At 42.6% G+C, this 23,162-nt stretch overlaps 1 protein-coding gene across 2 annotated transcripts in view; it reads right to left on the reverse strand.

Moving 5' to 3' along the window:
• cds1 (CDP-diacylglycerol synthase (phosphatidate cytidylyltransferase) 1) overlaps window positions 1-23,162 on the reverse strand; it is a 108,993-nt gene that overhangs the window by 59,850 nt on the left and 25,981 nt on the right. For both annotated transcript variants that reach the window (XM_063042198.1, XM_063042197.1), the window contains exon 2: window positions 5,165-5,304. In XM_063042198.1, the coding sequence (XP_062898268.1) occupies window positions 5,165-5,304 (140 nt within the window). The remainder of the gene's footprint in view (window positions 1-5,164; window positions 5,305-23,162) is intronic.

Below are 23,162 nucleotides of genomic sequence, written 5' to 3' on the forward strand. Positions count from 1 at the left end.
TTCAAAGACCAGTGAATCCTGTGAGTGTGGCGAAAGGGTGCAGAACATTGAACACGTTCTGCACAACTGCCCACTCTCACCTGATTCAGCAGACACTGACCTGCTCAACATCAACCAAACAACACTAGAGCAGCTGGCTGTCTGATGTGAAAAGCTATGATGACCACCTTTCATAGAAATTGGGCAAAAAATTGCTCACGATACTCCAAATGGGGTCTGACCAATCCCTTTTAAAGTATGTGCATTACATCCGTGCTTTTATATTCTAGTCTTCTTGAAATGAATGCTAATATTGCATTTGCATCCTTACTACCAACTCAGCCTGTAAACTAATCTTTATCAAGTCCTAGTGTAGGATTCCCAAGACCCTTTGCACCTCCATTTTCTGAATTTGCTTCCCATTTAGAAAGCAGTTTATTTCTTTATTCCTTCTAACAAATGATCTACAAGTCACTTTTTATTGTCATTTCAACCATAACTGCTGGTACAGTATACAGTAAAAACGAGACATTTTCCAGGACCATGGTGCTACATGAAACAATACAAAAACTACACAACTATGTAAAAACAACACAAAAACTACACTAGGCTACAGACCTATCCAGGACTGCATAAAGTGCACAAAACAGTGCACACATTACAATAAATAACAAACAGGACAATAGGCACAGTAGAGGGCAGTAGGTTGGTGTCAGTCCAGGCTCTGGGTATTGAGGAGTCTGATGGCTTGGGGGAAGAAACTGTTACATAGTCTGGTCGTGACAGCCCCAATGCTTCGGTGCCTTTTGCCAGATGGCAGGAGGGAGAAGAGTTTGTATGAGGGGTGCGTGGGGTCCTTCATAATGCTGTTTGCTTTGTGGATGCAGCGTGTGGTGTAAATGTCTGTAAAAGCGGGAAGAGAGACCCCGATGATCTTCTCAGCTGACCTCACTATCTGCTGCAGGGTCTTGCGATCCAAGACAGTGCAATTTCCGAATCAGGCAGTGTACAGCTGCTCAGGATGCTCTCAATACGACCTCTGTAGAATGTGGTGAGGATGGGGGTGGGAGATGGACTTTTCTCAGCCTTTGCAGAAAGTAGAGACGCTGCTGGGCTTTCTTTGCTATGGAGCTGGTGCTGAGGGACCAGGTGAGATTCTCCGCCAGGTGAACACCAAGAAATTTGGTGCTCTTAACCATCTCTACGGAGCAGTTGAAGTTCAGCGGAGAGTGGTTGCTCCGTGTCCTCCTGAAGTCAACAACCATCTCTTGTTTTGTTCACATTCAGAGACAGGTTGTTGGTTCTGCACCAGTCCATTAGCCACTGCATCTCCTCTCTGTATGCTGACTCATCGTTCTTGCTGATGAGACCCACCACAGTCATGTCATCGGTGAACTTGATGATGTGGTTCGAGCTGTGTGTTGCAGCACAGTCGTGGGTCAGCAGAGTGAACAGCAGTGGATGGAGCACACAGCCCTGGGGGGCCCCGTGCTCAGTGTGATGGTGTTGGAGATGCTGCTCCCGATCCGGACTGACTGAGGTCTCCCAGTCAGGAAGTCTAGGTTCCAGTTGCAGAGGGAGGTGTTCAGGCCCAGAGGGCTCAGCTGTCCAATCAGTTTCTGAGGAATGATTGTGTTGAATGCTGAACTGAAGTCTATGAACAGCATTCAAACGTACGTGTCTTTTTTGTCCAGGTGGGTTAGGGCCAGGTGGAGGGTGATGGCAATGGCGTCGTCTGTTGAACGGATGGGACCGTACGCGAACTGCAGGGGCTCCAGTGAGGGAGGCAGCAGGGTCTTGATGTGCCTCATGACGAGCCTCTCGAAACACTTCATGATGATGGATGTGAGTGCAACGGGATGGTAGTTGTTGAGGCAGGACGCTGAAGACTTCTTCGGCATGGGGACGATGGTGGCGGCCTTGAAGCACTTAGGAATGACGGTGCTGCTCAGGGAGATGTTGAAGATGTCAGTGAGAATTTCTGCTAGCTGGTCTGCACATCCTCTAAGCACTCTGCCAGGAATATTGTCTGGTCCAGCAGCCTTCCATGGGTTGACCCTGCACAGGGTTCTCCTCACATCGGCCACGGTAAGACACAGCACCTGGTCATTTGGAGGAGGGGTGGTCTTCCTCGCTGCCACGTCATTCTCTGTCTCAAAACGAGCGTAAAAGCTGTTCAATGCATCTGGGAGGGAGGCATCATCAAAGGCAGGTGGCGTTGTCTTGGTAATTGGTGATGTCCTGAATGCCCTTCCGCATGCGTCGTGTGACGCCGTTGTCCTGGAAGTGGCTGCGGATTTGCTTGGCGTGTGCACGCTTTGCCTCTCTGATGGCCCGGGACAGTTTGGCCCTCGCTGTTGTTAGGGCTACCTTGCCGCCTGCTCTGAAGGCGGAGTCACGAGTCCTCAGCAGCGCACGCACCCTCTGCGGTCATCTACGGCTTCTGGTTAGCGCGTGTAGTGATGGTCTCGGCCACAGTGACGTCATCAATGCACTTGCTGATGCAGCTAGTCACTGATGCCGTTGGCAGAGTCGCCATTGGTTGCAGCCTCCCTGAATACGTGCCAGTCAGTGTACACTTCCCTACAATAAAATTCTCATTCCCTAATCTGTCTAAGTACTTCTACAGACTCCCTACTTCCTCAATACTGCCTGTCCCTCCATCTATCTTTGTATCATCTGCTGACTTGGCCACAAAGCTATTAATTCTAACACTTAGATCATTAAGCTATAACCTGATAAGTAGCAGACCCAACATCAATCCCTGTGGAACATGACTAGTCACCAGCAGAAAAGGCCCCCTTTATTCCACCTGCCAGTCAGCCAATTTTCTGTCCATGCTAGCATTGTTCCTGTAATACCATGGGCTCTTATCTTGTTTAGCAGCCTCATGTGTGGCACCTTGTCAAAGGCCTTCTGAAAATCCAAATAAACATCCACTGACTCTCCTTTGTCTATCCAGTCTGTTGTTTCCTCAAAGAATTCCAACAGATCTGTCAGGCAAGACTTCCCCTCGAGAAAACCCATGCTGACTTTGTTCCATTTTATCATGTGCCTCCAAGTACCTCGAAAACTCATCTTTAATAATAATATCTTGCCTATCACTGAAATCAGGCTAGATGGCCAATAATTTCTTGCCTTTTACCTTAGAGAGTGAAGTGATATTGCAATTTTCCAGTACTCCAGAACCACTCTAGAATCTAAGTGAACAATCACTACCGCTGCCTCCACAATCTCTTCAGCTACCTCCTTCACAATCCTAGGGTGTAGTCCATCTGGTCTGGGGGACCTATCTACCTGCAGACTTTTCAGCTTCACAAATACCTTCTCTCCAGTAATAGCAAATACACTCACTTCTGTCCTGACACTCTCGAATTTCTTACATGCTACTCCCATCTTCCACAGTGAAGATTCATGCAAGACACTTTAGTTCATCCGCCATTTCCTTGTTCCCCATTACTACATTTCCAGCATCATTTTCTAGTGGTCCTTCCTGAGCCATGGTCCCACAATTTGTTTGCTCACCTTTCCTACAGCCCCATTCTCACCCTCACAGGGAGCAACAATTTCAGACGGCTCCTCTAGCACTATCTCTTGGATCTTCTTAACTGCCTCATTTGCAGTCACAGCCTCATGTTTCTGGCTACAGACAGAATCTAATCAGCGAAACTGCCTCCTGAAACGTAGTGTCCAGGTAACTAACTCTTCCCCTTCCTGATGCTTCACAGTGTTTGAAGCTCAGATTCCAGGTCATCTACTTTAAGCCCAAGTTCCTCAAATAACCAATATTTGTTGCAGATGAGGTCACCATGAACCACAATAGAGTCCACCATCATGCAACTGCAACACATCACCTGATCCTTTATCCCTACTTTATTTAGTTAGTTGTATTTGGTATCTTTTGAGTTAGCAATTAACAAAAACCTTATCTTTTCTTACCTGCTACACACTTCGCCTCCTTGCTGAAACCTCAGGCCTCAAGATCAAACACTGGCCAACTCACACACAATGGACGATCCAAAATGACCTTCAGGTTCTTGGCTACCACCTCTTCTCATCGAAGCCTCTTGAGCCAATGCCTCAGTTCCCTCACAAACAAGAGAAAATCTGCAGCTGCTGGAAATCCAAGCAACACACTCAAGATGCTGGAAGAGGCCATCAATGAAAAAAAGTCTTAGCCTGAAACATTGACTGTACTTCACCGTGCCCTCCCCCCCCCCCATAGGTGCTGCCTGGCTTGCTGAGTTCTTACAGCATTTTGTGTGTGTTGCCTCAGTTCACTGTCACTACTCCAAAATCCATACACTCTAGAGACAATTTACAGGGCCCAATTAACCTACCAATCAACGCCTTTAGCAAGGATGTAAATGGAAACAGGAGGAGAGAAACTCAAGCAATTACAGGGACTACTGACAAACTACAAAGACAGCAGCAGAGGTCAGAGTTGAACCTAGGCTGCTAGAGCTACAAGACAGCAGCTTACTCACTACACCAAAATTGTCTAACAATTTCAAAAAAATAAAAGCTGGAAGGGAGAGTACAGTAGAGAATAAGTTCAAGTTGGATATTGGAAAGAAACAACATATGCACTTAACAAGGGGAAAAAATTAGCCAAATTCAGACAAGTACCGATCAACGTGGTTTCATACAATACAACGAAAGCCTGAAGGCTACAGCTGAGTGGAATTGTCTGAGTGGATCATTAGCTCTTTTTCATCTTCTCTCAGAGATGAAAACAGGTGTTTGCGGGAGAATTGCTTAACTTTCCTTTCATTGCACAGAATGTCCTTGCCCTGCTTGTCATAAAAAAAGATGATTACAAACTCAACACAAATATTGAATTAAAGCAACACACATCAAAGTTGCTGGTGAACGCAGCAGGCCAGGCAGCGTATCTAGGAAGAGGTACAGTTGACGTTTCGGGCCGAGACCCTTCGTCAGGACTAACTGAAAGAAGTCCTGAATGACGAAGGGTCTCAGCCCGAAACGTCGACTTTGATGTGCGTTGCTTGAATTTCCAGCATCTACAGAATTCCTCGTGTTTACAAATATTGAATTAGTTGCTTAATTCCCCATCTTCCAAGTTCTCAAATGTTCTTACATGTTACGAGATAATGGCTTGGGGAGAGAGACTGGTGAACGGTAGAAAGTAAAATATCAATTCATTACAAACCAAAATGGTTACCTTGAAGATAACCCTGATAATGCCTTTTTGAATACTTCTGGAGTGCTGTCATTCGAGGGTGGAACATCAGGAATATCCGAATCACTTTTTACGTCTGGATCACTGACTTCCAGGCCTGTTCCATCATCCCCATCAATCTCCTGAATCATAAAAACAAATTAAGTTAATTGAGAATGTATCGAAAGAAGATATTTAAAAGTCTGCATGCAGATCTATTCAGAATTATCCAAACCTTAAAGTCTATTTGAGAGTTAGTTCTGTGAAGTGCTTGACATTTATTGCATAAATCACAGTGATCAAAACACTTGGTCGAAATTAAAAATGTACACAGTTACAATAATGCCTTGTGAACAAAATACAATATTAAATTCATGTAGGCTAGTGCAGAAAGGACATACAAATATCATACAAAATAGTTATCAAGAGTAGGTCATTCTGGACCCTCAAGGTAACATGGCATTCAATAAGATCCAACTGTAACTTCAACTCTGCATTCTTACCTACACAAAGTAACCTTTCTCCGCCTTACTTATCGATCCATCCATCTACCAGTCTTAAAAATATTCACACTACTTCCATTGGCATCTTGTGTCTCAAAGGACGAATACATATGACCCACCAAACAAATATTTCTCCTCATGTTGTAAATGAGCGATCCTTTAATTTTAGTTCAGCGGTTTCAAGTTCTAGATTGTTGCAGAAAATAAAGCAACAACTCTCCCCTAACCCTATCAAGCCCTCTCAGAATTTGAACTAAGCATGAAATAAAGGAAGATTACCTGAAAGAAAAAGCACTAAAGCCCTTAGTACGACGTAACAGGGCACTGCACGAAAGTTTAAGCTAATAAGGCCAGAGCTGATAATATTCTTTATTTAAGACCAGGGACTTAAATTAGCAGTTATTGTAAAGGAAGCACATTCCCAAGGGAGAAAACTCAAGTCGAGAGCTAATAATGCTTATCAAAATAAGATTTGACTTGAAATTCAGAGAAGACAAGTGGAAGAAAAGTTTGAGAGTCCAGATGGAGATGTATGTATATGAATGAACAAGGTTCAAGTTCAATGTACATTATCAAAGAATGTATTATTTATACAAACTTGAGATTGGTTTGCTTACAAAGCAAGAAACACAATAGAACCCAATTCAGTATCAATTCATCATATTAGCAAGCGCAGAGCACAGCAGTTGGGGGCAGTCTTCATAGCCCTGTATCTCTTTCACCAATCGACTTCAGCTCTTTACTTCACACCTCCCCCGGTTTCACCTATCACCTACTACCTTGTCCTTCTTCCTCCCCTCCCCCCACCTTCTTGCTTTGACTTCTAATCTTTTTTTCCAGTCCTGATGAAGGGTCTTGGGCCAAAACATCAACCATTTACTCTTTTCCATAGACGCCGCCTGGCTTGCTGGCTTCCTCCAGAAAAGAGAAAGGGGCGGGAGGAGAAGAGGGGAAAAAAAAACACAAACCATGCAAACCACTGAAGAAACAACATTCTGAACCAAATTGAATCCTCAGATCAGAACCCCCGAGCAAGCCCAAGTCCTCAGTAACAATTCATCTTATTAGTCAACATGGAGCACAGCAGCCAGGGCAGTCTTCATAGCCACAGCAGCATAGAAAGAGGAGTGACCATCATGAAGAGTGAGCAAAATCGGCTCTCGCCTCCGATCCCAACACCCTGTCTTTCCATTCTATCTGAGCCAGTGCTTATGTTGTCCAAACTACAGATAGTACCTCACATTTTGACCCAGGAACTACTGCAGTGAAAGGCTCCGGCATTATGGAGAGAGAGTGAATATTGTGGACAGCGAGTGCTCCGGGTACAGATTTTGCGGCCCAGCACAAAGCCGCTCTCAAACTTTTCAAATCGGCTCGGCACCCAGAGCAATCCAACCTCACACCCAGGCTGGTCTGTGCAGACAGCGGAACTCCTCTGCCCTGACTTCTCTCCAAATGGATCCCTCAATCTGCATTGACTCTGCAACACACCACCACGGCTCATGCCACAAACTCACTTCTTCATTGTTTGATGTGATAATTTAACACAATTTACTTCAGAAAAGGTGTTATTAGTAATATCTTAAATCAAATTTCTTGCCTTGTGAACTACCAGTGAGCTGTTGCACACATTTGGTAGCGCCATCTAAACTGGAGGTTCTAAAGAAACAAGCTTTCTAAAGGAAAACAAAGTTGAAAGCTTTAATAACTGTGCAAGGATATAGCATGTGTGACACAATTTTGGGAATTTGGTTTGCGCAAGCTCAAGAAGTAACATCCTTGGCTGCATTAATCTGTTTAAATAGTTAATAACTTAAAGAAAAATGGTATTTTATTACCAAACAGTTGCGGTTCGATAGATTCAAAGATTCTAAGTCCATTTATTTTCAAAGTATGCATACAGAATACAACTCTGCAACACATTCTCCTGCAGGCAGCCACAAAACACAGAAGCACCACGGAACCCATTCAAGAAAAGATCAAACACCCAACATGCAAAAAACCAAACGGTAACAAATTACACAAATGACAAAAAAACAACACAAAGAATCAAATATTAAACCAAGCATCCAGCAGTATTCAGTTCAGAGCCATGCTGCTAGTCCACTGCAGGCTGCAGAGCCATTCTTCACCAAAGCACTCCAGTACACATCAGTCGCTCCAATCAAACCACTCAAAGACCAAAGAACAAAAAAGTTACCAGAGGCCAAAGATGGAATCTGAAGACAGTTCAAGTACATACAAGAGATCAAAAACAAATTGATGCTGGGGAATTAGCCAAAATTTTAAATCTATTCATCTGATCAAGGTATAATTTTCAGAAATGTTTCAGTGGTCAACATATATAATTCTAGGATCCTAATATTAATGCCAAGTTCTTTCCCTATTCATTATAAATGATTAAAAACTTATTTGTCTTACATTAAAGAAAATCAAAATTGTAATCATATAAGCAGTCCCATAAGGTGCTAAACTGTTGAATGCACCCAACACAGTTGCTAATCCACAACAATCTACATGTACAAGGATCAGAGGAAATTATTTTATCAAGTCTAATGTATACAGAATAGTAAACAGCCAAAATGAAAAGAGCATGAATTCCAACAGATTCCAAAGGGGAAAAATAATTAAAAAACACTGCACCACTTCAGTTACATCTACAACAGGATCTTCAAGCCCGTAATATCACTCAGATTTAATATCACTGGCATAAGTTGTGAAACTTGTTGTTTTGCGGCAGCAGTATATTGCAATATATAATTAAAAAATAATCATGTAAAATATATAAATATATATAACACATTGAAATATATACTAAATATATATATTAAAAATTAAGTATTGCAAAACGAGAGCAAAATAAAAAGTGAGGTTGTGTTCATGGGTTAATTGCCCATTCAGAAATCTGATGACAGAAGAGAAGAAGCTGTTCCTAAAACGTTGAGAGTGTGTCTTCAGGCTTCTGTACCTCCTCACTGATGGTAGCAATGAGAAGAGGGCATGTCCTGAGTGATGGGGTCCTTAGTGATGAATGACACCTTTGAGGCATCACCTTCTGAAGGTGTCCTCGATGTTGGGGAGGCTAGTCACCCATGATAGAGCTGGATGAGTTTACGACTTTCTGAAGTTTTACCTGATCCTGTGCAGTGGCCCCTCCATAGCAGACAGTGATGCAACCAGTTAGAATGCTCTTCACAGTACACGTGTATAAATTAACAAGTCTCTGGTAACATACTAAGCCTCCTCAAATGAAACATAGCCGTTGATGTGCCTTTTCTGTAATTGCATCAATATGTTGGATCCAGTGTAGGTCTTCAGGTGATGTTGATACCCAGGAGCTTGAAACTACTTACCCTCTCCACGGTTGATCCGTCGATGAGTACTGTACTGGTGTACGTTCCCTTGATTTCCCCTTCCTGAAGTTCACAATCAATTCCTTCATCTTATTGACGTTGGGTGCAAGGCTGTTTTTGGGACATCACTCAACCAGCTGATCTATCTCACTCCTGTACACCTCCTAGTCACCATCTGAAATTCTGCCAACAATAGTTGTAGAATCAGTAAATTTATAGAACCGTTTGAACTTCTGCCAAGCCCTACAGTCATGGGTGTAGGCAGAATAGAGTAGTGAGCTAAGCATGCATCCTCGAGGTGCACCAGTGTTGACTGTTAGCAAGGAGGAGATATTATTTCTGACCCATACTGACCCTAATCTCCTGGTGAGGATGTTAAGGATCTAGTTGCAGAGGGAGGTGCAGAGGGAGGTACAGAGGCCCAGGCTTTAGAGTTTGTTGATTAGAACTGAGGGTACGATTGTGTTGAACACTGAGCTGTAATCAATAAACAGCAGCCTGACATTAGGCGATCTAAGGCCAAGTGGAGAGGCAGTGAAATTGCACCTGCTGGAGGCCGATTGTAGTGACAGGCAAATTGCAGCAAGTCCAGGTCCTTGATTAGGCAGAAGCTGATTCTGGCCATGACAACCCCTCAAAGCACTTCATCACAGTAGATGTGAGTGCAACTGGGTGGTAGTCATTAAGACAGCTCAACCTGCTCTTCTTAGGCACTGATATGATTGTCACCTTTTTGAAGCAGGTGGGAAACTCCAAATGTAGGAGTCAGAGACTGAAGATGTCCTTGAACATTCCCACCAGCAGGTTGGCACACATTTTGAATGCCCTACAAGGTACGCCACTGGGGCCTAATGCCACACGAGGGTTGAAAGATGTTCTGACATTGGCCTCTGAGACAGAGATTTCAGGGGCACCAGACACTGCAGCGTTTCACACAGGTGTAATTTTATTTTCCCTTTCAAAGGGTATACAAAAGGCATTGAGCTACTCTCAGAATGAACCTCCATAGCCACTCATGATGTTAGGGTTCGCCTTGTAGAAAGCAATGGCCTGCAGACCTGGCCAGAGTTGACATGTGTCGAATACCGTCTCCAATTTTAAATCAAAATTGTTTTTTTTTCACCCTTAAAACAGCCTTCCAAAGGTCATACCTTGATTTCTTGCATAGATCTGGATCAACAGTCTTGAATGCCACAGATTAATCCTCAGTAGACTATGGAACTCCTGATACATCCACAGCCTTTGATGATGCCTTGAAGAATTTGGTGACAACTGTGCTGTAGAAGACAGATCTTGGTTATAAACCTGTCCAGATAGCTGGTCGTGGTCTTGATGCACACCTGCTGCACAGATCCTCTTCTGTCTGGAAGAAATGAAATACTCTTCCCATGACCCATGAGTCGAGGCACTGCGTCATTAGCTATAAGCACAATGCTTCCTGGGAGGAAATTGCATTTTATACCTGACCATTTCTGACGTTCCTGTAACTGTGGCAAATACAATTTGACCCACTGCTTCCAAAGCAAGTTTAACAAGTATTGGACCTGCTTCCATTTACGAGAGAACAAATGTCTTCCTTTTGGAACTCTCCTGGTGGTAAAGATGGTGAGATCTTCAGAAGCAACAGTTAGTTGGGTGCTAATACTTCCAAATAATTGAGATCGGTGGATGCTTTTGAAACTTGACAACCATTGATAATAACCTCTATTTCTCAAAGGACTCTGTGAAAACCCTTTGTCAAGATTCTGTACCTTCATGGTGGAATTGAGGATCTTTTGCACAGACCTGATCAATCTCTTCCATGTCCCTCCATGATGTGAACCAGCGGGGGGGTTAAAAATCCACTTAATCCCTTTATGAAGGACATCATTGATCTGTGAAGGATTCCACTTCTCAACGGTTTCTCACAGCTCACGCTCAGCTCCAACAAAGTTTGTTGATTATCAGAGTGCAGCTCACTAACCTGTCCTTGTCTTATTGTAAAGCGTCAAAGTGCATTAGCATAGGAATCGGTGTCTAAAGATACCCCTTCATTGAGAACAGCTCGTATAGCTAGACAGGTGAATATGACCCCATACCTCTTCACTGTACTCCTCTGCTCTTCACCTCAAAAGGGCCAAACTAGTCTACTCCTACATGTGAAAAATGGAGGTTCATCTGGAAATCATGCTGGAGGAACTCAGCAGGCCAGGCAGCAACTATGGAAAAGAGTAAATAGTCGAAGTTTCAGGCTGAGACCCTTCATCAGAACTGGAGAAAAAAAGGTAAGTCACAGTAAGAAAGTGGAGGGAGGGGAGAAAGAAATACAAGATAGTAAGTAATAAGTGAAATTGGGAGGGGGAGGGGTGAAGTAAAGAGCTGGGGTGGATGGATGAAAGAGATAAAGGGCTGGTGAAGGGGAATCTGATAGGAGAGGACAAAAGGTCATGAAACAAAGAGAGGCTGAGGAACACTGGAAGGAGGTGATGGGCAGGAAGGGAGATGAGATGAGAGAGGGAAATGGGAATGGGGCGTGGTGAGGGGGTAGGGGGAAGCCATTACCAGAAGTTTGAGAAACCAATGTTCATGCCATTAGATTGGAGGCTACCAAGACAGAATGCAAGGTGTTGCTCCTCCAAACTAAGTGTGGCCTCATTGTAGCAGTAGAAGAGGCCATGAATAGACATGTCTAAAAGGGAATAGGAAGTGGAATTAAAATGGGTGGCCACTGGGAGATCCCACTTTTTTTTTTATGGTGGACGGAGCATAGGTGCTCAGTGAAGAGGTCTCCCAATCTACATCAGGTCTCACCAATATACAGGATGCCACACCAAATGCACCGAATACAGGAAATGACCGCAACCGACTCAAGGGTGAAGTGTTGCTTTACCTGGAAGGACTGTTGGTGCCCTGAATGGTAGTGAGGGGTGGAGGTGTAGAGGCAGGTGTAGCATTTGTTCTGCTTGCAAGGGTAAGTGCCAATTGGATGATCAGTAGGGAGGTACGAAAGAACAAAGAATACACACAGAGCAATCCATGCTGAATGCAGAAAGGGGGGAGTGGGGAGGGAAAGTTGTGCCTGGTGGTGGGATCCCATTGGAGATGAAAAGTAATGGAGAATTATGTGTTGGACGTGGAGGCTGGTGGGGTGGTAGGTGAGAACAAGAGGAACCCTATCACTGGGGTGGCGGGAGGATGGGGTAAGGACAGACATGCACGAAATGGAAGAGATGTAGTTGGGGGCAGCATTAATCTATGGATATCCAGCCCTTATACATCTCCATTCCCCACCAGGAAGGCCTCAAAGCTCCGTTTCTTTCCAGACATCAGCCCCAACCAGTTCCCCTCCACCACCACAATCCTGCATCTGGCGGAATTTATCCTCTCTCAATAATTTCTTCCTCAGCTCCTCCCACTTCCTTCAAACAAACGGTGCAGCCATGGGCACTCACATAGGTCGCAGCCATTTTAGCAACATGGAAAAGTCTATGTTCCAAGCCTACACTGGTATCACTCTCCAACTTTTCCTGCGCTACATCAACAACTGCATTGGTGCTGCTTCCTGCACTCAGGTGGAACCTGCCGACTTCAACTTTGCCTCCAACTTCAACCCTATCCTTAAACTTACCTAGTTCACTTCTGACACCTCCCTCATATTTCTCAATCTCCCTATCTCTCTCTCTCTAGAGACAGCTTATCTACCGATGTCTTTTTTAAAACCACTGACACTCACAGCTACCTGGACTACATCTCTTCCCACTGTTACTTGTAAACAACGCCATCCCCTTCTCCAAATTCCTCCGTCTCTGCCACATCTGCTCTCAGGATGAGGCTTTTCATTCCAGAATGAAGAATGTATCATCCTTCAAAGAAAGGGGCTTCCCTTCCTCCACCATCAACATTGCCCTCAAATTCATCTCTTCCATTTCATGCTCCTTTGCCCTCACCCTATCCTCCCGTCATTCCACCAGCAATAGAAATCCTCTTCTCCTTACCTACCATCCACATGACCATAAGATGTAGGAGCAGAAGTAGGACATTCGGTCCATTGAGTCTGCTCCACCATTCAATCATGGACTGATCCAATTCTTCCAGTCATCCCCACTCCCCTACCTTCTCCCCATACCCTTTGATGCCCTGGCTAATCAAGAACCTATCTATCCCTGCCTTAAATGAACCCAATGTCTTGGCCTCCACAGCCTCTTGTAGCAACAAATTCCACAGGTTTACCATCCTCTGACTAAAATAATTTCTCCACATCTCAGTTCTAAAAGGACATCCTTCAATCCTGAAGTTGTGCCCTCTTGTCCTAGACTCCCCTACCATGGGAAATAACTTTGCTATATCTAATCTGTCTAGGCCTTTTAACATTTGGTATGTTTCTATGAGATCCCCCCTCATTCTCCTGAACTTCAGGGAATACCACCCAAGAGTTGCCAGACGTACCTCATACAGTAACCCTTTCATTCCTGGAATCATTCTCGAATCAGTTTGTCAGCCTCCATGCCCAGCACATAATTCTCCATATCTTCTCCAATGGGATCCCACCACCTTTTCCTCCCCCGCTTCCGCTTTTCCCTAAGTGACTCCCTTGTCTACTCACCCCTCTCCACTAATCTTCCTCCTAGCACTTACCCTTGCAAGCAGAACAAGTGCTCTACCTGCCCCTGCACCACCTTCCTCACTAACATTCAGGGCCTCAAACAGTCCTTTCAGGTGAGGCAACACTACTGTATCCACTGCTCCAAGGGTGGCTTCCTGTACATCAGTGACACCTTACGTAGATTGGGAGACCACTTTGCCGAGCACCTCTTCTCCGTCTGCCAGAAGAAGCTGCATCTCCCAGCGGCCACCCATTTTAATTCCACTTTCCATTCCAATTCCGACGTGTCACTGCATGGCCTCCTCTACTGCCGTGATGAGGCTACACGCAGGTTGGAGCAGTAACACCTTGTATTCCGTTTGTGTAACCTCGAACTTGGTGGCATGAACATAGATTTCCTCCAACTTCTGGTAATGGCCCTATCCTTCCATCATCATTCCCCATTCCCCTCTCTCATCTCCTTACCTGCCCATCACCTTCCTCTGGTGCTCTTCCCCCTCCCTTTCTTCCATGGCCTTCTGTCCTCTCCTATCAGATTCCCCCTTCTCCAGCACTTCATCTCTTTCACTGACTGAATCCCAGCTCTTTACTCCCCCCACCCCGCCCTCCCCGGTTTTACCTATCACCTGCTACCTTGCATTTCTTTCTCCCCTCCGAACTTCTTACTCTGACCTCAATTTTTCCTCCAGTTCTGATGAAGGGTATCGGCCCAAAATGTTTGTTTACTCTTTTCCATAGATGCTGCCCAGCCTGCTGAGTTCCTCAGCGTTTTTTGTGTGTTGCTTGGATTTCCAGCATCTGCAGATTTTCTCTTTTTGTGACAGTCCAATCCAGCATTGTTCTAATTGTATAGGGTCCATCATTAACACTGCAAATCACTTACAACGGCTCCAATGCTTTAGGCACACTTGTCCCTGTCACCAGTTCAATTTCTGATTCAAACTCTGGCAAATGGACGTGATTCAGGTGTGACCATCCTTTGTAATCCCTTTGTGGACAGGCATACTTTCCTGCCCATAGATGTTAGGTAGATCACAATAGTTTTCACCATCTAAGCCAGCCACTTCCAATCTTGAAACAATGTAGAAATACACAATCTTCTCTTGACCCATGGTATGTAAGAGAATGCATGACCTTACTGTGAAGTTGAGGTTGTTCATGAAGCCCACTGCTACACTTCCTTGATCTAGGAAAGCATAAGTAACCACTGGCTTGCTACACTTCTTAGACTTTACTTGTACTGGAATTATGGGAAATTTACAATCATGATCACTAGCCCCTGCAAGGCCATTGGATACCAGGGCACCACTCGCTGCTGTGTCAGATTCTTTCATGGCCTGTTTCAGTTCTGCACCCTTCTCGTGGGAGCAAATATGAAGTATGCTGGGATGCTTGCCATTGCATATCTTGCATAAAAGATGCTTCCTGCAATCTTTCTTGATGTGTTCTGTACTCCAGTACACAAACAGCCAAAGCAGACGCCATTTTTGTTTTCTTTTAGGAAGGCGATCTTCTCACTATGACCCACTTTCTCTAGCTAAGGACCCTTGCAGAACAAAATATCCTTTTGGCTGACAAGACCATTTCCCTTCCATTAGTTCCCAGGTTCAGTTTTAGCTTTACTTCTCACAGTGACAGCAAAGCTACTTCCTTTAGCCTTGGAATGACATTGTGACTTAATTTTGTTTACAGCTTTGCTTAATGCCAGTGATGTAACATCCTGTATATTCCCAAATACTGGGTGTGTGGGAATCTTTATCTGCCCTTCAATAAAATCAACAATATCAGTGAAAGTAATCTTATGGTTGGCTGTCCTTGCAGTTCATACCACCATTCTCCATTTATTCTAAGTATATAGGACAATTTCTTTACGACAATCAAAATGTTAGCAGGATTGTCCAGCTCACATATGTACTGTACGTCTTCCATGGCATTGGAATAGCCTCTAAGAAAAAGACTATATCTCCTGAAGAGCTTTACATCTTCAGATTTGATAGGTACCCAAGAAAGAGTTTCTTTTGCATGTAGGCAGATGCAATTTTTCTTCATTCTCAAAATGTCCCTGAAGTAAAGCCTTAGCCTTTACATATCCTTTCTTATGGTCGACATGCTGGCAACTTCTGACAAGTTTTCTAGAGCAACCCCTTGTGTACTGTTCAAGGAAATAGAGGCAGGCACTTTTGCTGTCAGTCTTGCCTTTAACACTATTTTCAAAAACCCTCATGAATGCATAATTCTGCAATGGATCTCCATCAAAGACTCGAATCTCTCTTTTAGGCAAAGACTAAATGCACTGCTTAACCAATAAGGTTGTTATTTCATTTTACCTCTTCACATCAGTAATACTATTTTGACCTCTTATCATCTAAAACAAGAGTGTTTCCATGCTATAAGTTAATGTCCCTGTGAGCACGTTGAGTTGTTAGATATGACATAGGTTCAGCGTGCCTCATTAGTGCAGGATGAGAGTAAACATCCTGAACTACCTCTTGGGGGTCTTGTTCATGTTTCACAGAGATCTGAGGAACGAATATATCAGCATTGACATTGGATGTTTTTGTTTTTCTCTGTGCCTCTTCAATATAGGAACTCACACCATAGGATTATCCTGCTGGAGCACTTTTAGCACTTGCCTTATTTGAAGCATTAGTACATTAACTTTGGCTACCTGTGCGGCAATTTCTTCCCGCAACTTAATCTGCTCCTTCTTTTTCCATTGCCATTCCTCTTTCTCGTCGGGCATATGTTTGTCCTTCAATAATTGTTATTGTGTGATTAATGTAGCCTCTATTTATAATGTGAGCACAGGGGGTATTAGATACAGAAGATGCTCTGCCTGCAGAATTTCTGAGTGCTGACAAACTGTTGCTCGGGTCTATGTCATCTTGTGAGTCCTCTGCTATAAGCATAGCCAAAGCATGCCTAGAAATTTGAGAAGCATTGTCTTATGCAAGGTGAGACAATAATTTACTCCTTGCAGAAACATAACTTCAGTACAACATGTTTTGCTCAACTATTGTTTCACATCCCCTATGAAGGCACTACAATATCGACCAACGTTTGAAAACATCTATCTGGTCTCTCCCATTCAAACTTGGGAAGTAATGTGATTAGCATGTGATGTTGCTTAGCAACAGCCTCACAGAGACTAATCAAGTCCTCAGGACGAACTGCACTTGTAAGACACTTTCCTTATTTCTCAGAAGATCCTTAGTTGATGATATTAAACCTTTAATTTTGTTCACATTTGCTTTATATTCCTTTTCAAGACTTTCCTTTCTATCCATTAAAGCAAGCTTAATTTCTCTTTTGCCAGCCCCTGTGAGGATTGCTGGTGCCAGTTCCATGCTTTGATTCACTCATATTACCTTTTCAAGCTGCACCATTCGCAATTAACTCTTTGCTCACCCGCAGATCCGGCAATATTCCATTCAATAAAAGTAAGCAACAAACTGTCTATGCAGCCTCGATGCTTAAACCACACCGAACAAACAGCCTTCAATTCAACTGTCAGCAATTGGAATATTTCAGCAGGTCAATAAAACAAAGCGATGAACCCTCAGGCAAACACCATATGATCGAGCAATGGTCCCCAATGGACAAGCAGCGCTGACCATTCAAAACTGTGTTCAAACCAACAAAATACTGGATTAACTCAGCAGGTCAGGCAGGATCTATGGAAAAGAGTAAACTGTTGACATTTCAGGCCAAGACCCTTCTTCAGATTAAAAAAACCTAACAAAACTAAATTAGTGATTGAATAGTGTTCAAAATCGGGCTGGCTGGTGGCACAACGACATCAGCGCCGCACCCAAGAGAGGGGGTTCCCGGGTTCGAAACTAGTCGGGTCCACTCCCGAGTACACCTTCCATCGATGCCGGGTTGAGTGTTGAGATTGCAACTCGACTTCGTAAAATAGAGGGAAAATACTGCGAAAATGTCTGTGTGAGGACATATACTGCAAAAATGTCTGTCTTTCTCGCTCTGTGCCTTGTAAAAAGCCATGAAAAATCCATCATCAGGGACACACAGACGCACACACACACCCACAGATGCGCACGCACGGACTTGCACACACACAGGCACACACCAGGAAAATATCACCCCATGGCTTACCCCCCCTCAACTAGATTAATCCAAACTAACTAAGCATGAATATACTCACTTGCTTCCACCATGCTCCAAACCACGTGACAGATTATCACGTTAAACAGAAAATAGATACATGGCTCCTACAATGTACATGTAGCCTTGGCACCTTTCATTACGACCACATATAATCCCTCTTTTCATCAAAGCTTGGAATTCTGCCATAAAATACACAAATTAATCCAGCTTCTAGGTTTGTAACCAACTGTTCTAATGATAAATTGACTTCAGCTGAGTAATTCTCAGAAAATAAACTCAAGACAACTTGACAGACTGAACCCTGGTCTCCGCACAAACTGCAACTGGATGTTGCTTGCCCTTTCTCTTAAACATTCACTATATCTGACTGGTTACTTGCTATAGACTGAGTCTGCTTTATTTTGATGGTTTCAGTAAATTATTCTGATGTGGCCAATTTCATCATAATGATAATCATAATTGATGGTGCTTCCATACTTGCAACTGATGTTGAACATAGTACCAACAAATTCATAAACATAAAAACCAACAACCCTGCACCAGACCTTGAGGGAAATCCTTAGATAATTTCATCAACAATTGGCACTTAACAGATCAGTCAAGTATATTGAAATGCTGCCACAAAAGAATATGAAATACTACAGCCATTATAATCCTACATTGTTGCAGCTTAATTCAATCACATGCTTAGACATAACTACATTCACTTTTTTTTGGAAAGAACTTTTTTGGTGGGATAGGAAGTAATATTCAATAAGAGTAATGATGCAGGCAGTAAGGTAACAAATATTTCTATTTCATCTTTTATTTCTAATCAGCCATTGCAGATGCCATCTTCCAAGCCCTACACTCATCTCTGGAGTATCTGTACAGTAAAGACACCTATGCTAGAGTATTGTTTATCGACCAGATCTCAACTTCCAACATTATAATTCCATGCAAGTCCATCTCCAAACTCCTGGACCTAGTACCCAACACCACCCTTTGCAACTGGATCCTTAACTTCCTGATCAACAGGCCTCCATCAATCAGTAAGGATAAGGAGCAATACGTTCACCACAATTAACCTCAATAACGGTGCCCCACAAAGCTGTATCCTCAGCCTCTTACTCTATTTCCTATACACTCACAACTGTGTGGTCAGATCCTGATCTAACTCCATCTAAAAGTTTGCACATGACACCACCGTAATGGGTAGCATCTCAAATAACAATGAAATGGAGTACATGAAGGAGATAGAGAGACAACAACCTTTCCCTCAATGTCAGCAAAACAAAATAGCTGGCCTTTGACTTCAGGAAAGGGGCAGTGCACATGCTCCTGCTTACATCAATGGGGCTGAGGTTGACAAGGTTGAGAACTTCCAAGCTCTAGGAGTAAACATCACTGATAACCTGTCCTGTTTCAATTACGTTGATACTATTGTCAAGAAAGCTTACCAGCACCTGTATTACCTCAGGAGGGCAAAAATATGTCCTTTTTGACTCTCGCCAATTTTTAGTGGATGCACCATAGAAAATATCCTATCCAGGTAGATCATGGCTTGGTATGACAACTGCTCTGCCATGACTGCAAGAAATTGCAGAGATTTATTAGCACAGCATTGAAACCACCCTTCCCTTCATGGATTCTGTCTACACTCTTCATTGCCTTGGTAAAACAATCAGCATAATCAAAGATCCCAGCCACCCCAGGCTCCTCTCCCATTGGGCAGAAGATACAAACGGCTGAAAGCATGCATCACTAAGCTCAAGGACAGCTTTACCTACTGTTATAAGACTATTGTGCAGATCACTAATATGATAAGATGGATTCCAAACTTCAGTTTGACTTGCACCTTACTGTCTACCTGCACTACACTTTCTCCGTAACAGTAACACTATATTCTGCACTCTTACTGTTTTACCTTGTACCACCTCAAAGCGCTGTTATAATGTTATACAAGCAGAATGAAAAACTAGCTTTTCACTGTACCTCGGTACATGTGACAATATTAAACCAATTCTGAAAATACTACTACAAGCAGCATATGTACTTGACAATTCACGAAATTTTCCCCCTGCAGTACACCAAGAACAAGCTCTGTCTGTACTATCCCGCCTTTTGTTATCTTCTCTGTTCAGTGTCCCAGTAAATAATATTATTACTATGCTTGATTGAACAATAGTTACAATATTGAAAAATATTTACACACAATCACGTTTCACACTGTAAAATATTTAATTTGGCAAATGCATGACTTCACATAATCAAACACGATAAACATGTCTGAACTAGTTTTCATCACTTATAAGAACAGTATTTATGCAGTTACGCATTAATTGCCAATTAAAAGTTAGGATATTTAGATCTAATCCCAATTGAAAAATAAAGGTTTCAATGCATGTAATATGTAATTCCTGCTATTTAACTTAGTAAATCCAAGAATGCTTGAATTAACCATCTTGCTGTCAACATAGTAAATTACACGCAAAGTGATATCTTACAACAGGTACAAGGTTTATAATTCATTTTTAAAAATCTGAAAGGCCAGCTTTTCCAGTGACCCAAATATTTTACAGTTATTGTGCTGATGGCTAGTCAGCAGTTCTGCGGATTAATGCTAGCTAGCTGCAGTGCATGGATCAGCATATTTCCGATTTCTATGCTTGCACACTGCAGTATTCCCAAGTTCAGGGGCAAAATTCTGTTGTATTCATCCAAGTGGCCAGCAACACTTTGTACCCGACTAGTTAGTGTTACAGACATCCCACTCTGCAAAAACTCATTTCAGGGAGGTAGCACCATCAATTTGCGGGAGACTTCCGGGAGAGGTGGGATGTCTGCAATAGAGTAGCTCCTTAGCAGCTGGCCAGCTAGTTTAAATAACGTTAGCTATGCTAATCAATGAATGACACCTGTTAAACTCACCTCAACACGTCTTTTACAGTCTTAACCCACCATGGGCAATAGAAAAGTCACTGTTGCAAACAGAGCAGCGAGCAACACTGTAATTATTTTGACCCCTATTAGCCAGGGGTCATCTGGGGTGACGTACATTTTATATATTTTTTGGAACAGTCTGCCATGGCGTGTGGTCGCTCGTGCGCTCTCGTTGCTTTCTCTCTCGCTCTTGCGCGCTCTCCCTTGCTTTCGCTCTTGCTCGCTCTCTTGCTTTCTGTCACGCGCTCTTGTTGCCTGTGCTCTCGCTCGCGCGTTCTCGCTTGCCTTCTCTCTCGCTCTCTCACTCGCTTGCTTGCTCTCGCTCACTCTCAAAAAAATTGATTTCCGTGATATTGTATATAATTTGCGGGCATCAGGGAGCCACTATTAATATGCGGGAGACTCCCGGAACTTCCAGGAGAGGTGGGATGTCTGGTGTTGTACGACTGGTGTATTAAGAGTGACTGCGTTCATTTACATTGGTGTATTGGCTTGGATTGAAAAAAATCATTTAAAAAATTATTTAATTCTGATGCTTCTAATTAATCTATAATGTTTATAGAAGTACAGTAAAATGAATAATTTGTTATTTTAATTTAATTGTCTTTAAGTGTCTCTGATCAAACTAGTAAAACATCTGAGATCGAGACCATCTTATGTTGTTGTTCTTACTACAAGGAAAATTGGAATTCCTTTATTTACCAGGCTTGCAAACTTCAAATTAAATAACCCAAAAGGACAATAAAGTATACAGCTTGAAATTACATGAAACAGCTGACAGCTCTGCATTGAATTTCACAGCAGAGTAACACTGATCATTTCACTGAAACATACAAGATTCTATCATAAACACCAGAGATTCTGCAGATGTTGGAAATCCAGAGTAACACATACAAAATGCTGGAGGAACTCAGCAGTCAGGGAGCATTGATGGAAATAATAAACAGTCAATGTTTCGGATTGAGACCCTTCATCAGGACTGACGATTTTCTCTTCCAAACCCCAGTCAATAGAAGGAAAACCAGCACAGGAGAACGCCATCAATCCTAGGAGTCAATCTATTGTGGATTAACACCAAAACAATACATTTTACCTTGGATTTGGAGACCAGTACTCCTACTTTAATTATAGAAACACCACCTTGCTGTTTGTGGTTCAATGTATTGGCAATAAAAAGTTAAGCATGCCTTTATGTCCTTAATTGTTTAGTTCATCTGCTGTTTATTTTCTACATTTAAAAAATACACCAAGCTCCCTTTTAGAACACACTTAATATTAATTTAGAAAATATTCTGTTTTGCTAATCTTGATAATAGAGATTTATATAACATCTCATCAGGCACCTCCCAGCCAACTTTGCTGATTTCCTACCCTCTCTTCACTGCAATTATCTCATGTAATTTTGTCATAATTAGAAAAGGACAACATGAAATTGTGAGTACTTCAGGATTGTGTTATCTTTTAAGTAACAGCCTGTCGTTCAGAAAATGGCAATAGTTTCTGTTTCATCCCTAAATTAACACCAGTTATACTTAATCAACCCCATAATCATTTTCACAAAATAATGTACCTTAACATGTGCTTTTTAAGATACCACATATACTATGGTTTCCTCCCATCTATCCTACAAGATAGCATCCTTATAAAACTCTATTTTGTTTTCTTGAAGCATCAAAAGATAGTCACTTCTACACCATCCATTGCCATGCCCTTGATAATGGATTTCAAAATTCTGCAGAGAACTCAGGTTAGATTAATGGATTGTATTTTTCATCTTTATCCTTTCCTGAATAATGTTAGATCTGTCATGCTCAACACATGTAAAACACACTATTCTAGAATCTCAGACATGCACTTTCAAACATGGCATTTTATATTGTAATATTTGATCCACATGCCCTTCCTAGGCTCTTACTAAGTTATGTTCCTGTAAACTATTTGTAACACAAATAATTTGTAATTCAGAAATGTGGGGGCAAACTGAGTTTTCAAACACAAGAAGATACTGATGTCTTGCAGTCAATCCCAGCAGTCTCCCAAAAACTGGTTTGTATCTTTGGGCTGTATTTAACTCAGTCATTTGGAAGTCAGAGGATCTATAGTTTTTACCTGATGGCCTATAGACCTAATGACTCACAGATGTGATTTCTCCACAAGTCTATTGTTAGCATGATAGCACTCTAATGTCAATATAGATCACAAAACCTCTGTATTAAAAGTGGAGATCAGGATAACCTAATCAATCCTGAATTTAATGCAAAAGGCTGTGTAAGTCTTTTAAGAAACTTTACACATCCCGAAGTACTTTGGAAGTGGGGTCCCTGTTGCAAGGTTGAAATTGCAGAAACAATTTTGCATCTAATAAACTCCTAAAGTAGTAATCTAAAGATCATCTGATAATCTTAGTGAAATCAGCTGACGAAATATTAGTCACAGCATGGAGGACAGCTGTCTTGCTCTTTGAAAGCAGCAAATAAATATTTTCCATCCAGCAGGAGAGCAGAAGGGGCCTT

The sequence above is a fragment of the Mobula hypostoma genome, chromosome 3 (genome assembly GCF_963921235.1).
Source record: "Mobula hypostoma chromosome 3, sMobHyp1.1, whole genome shotgun sequence".
Taxonomy (NCBI): domain Eukaryota; kingdom Metazoa; phylum Chordata; class Chondrichthyes; order Myliobatiformes; family Myliobatidae; genus Mobula; species Mobula hypostoma.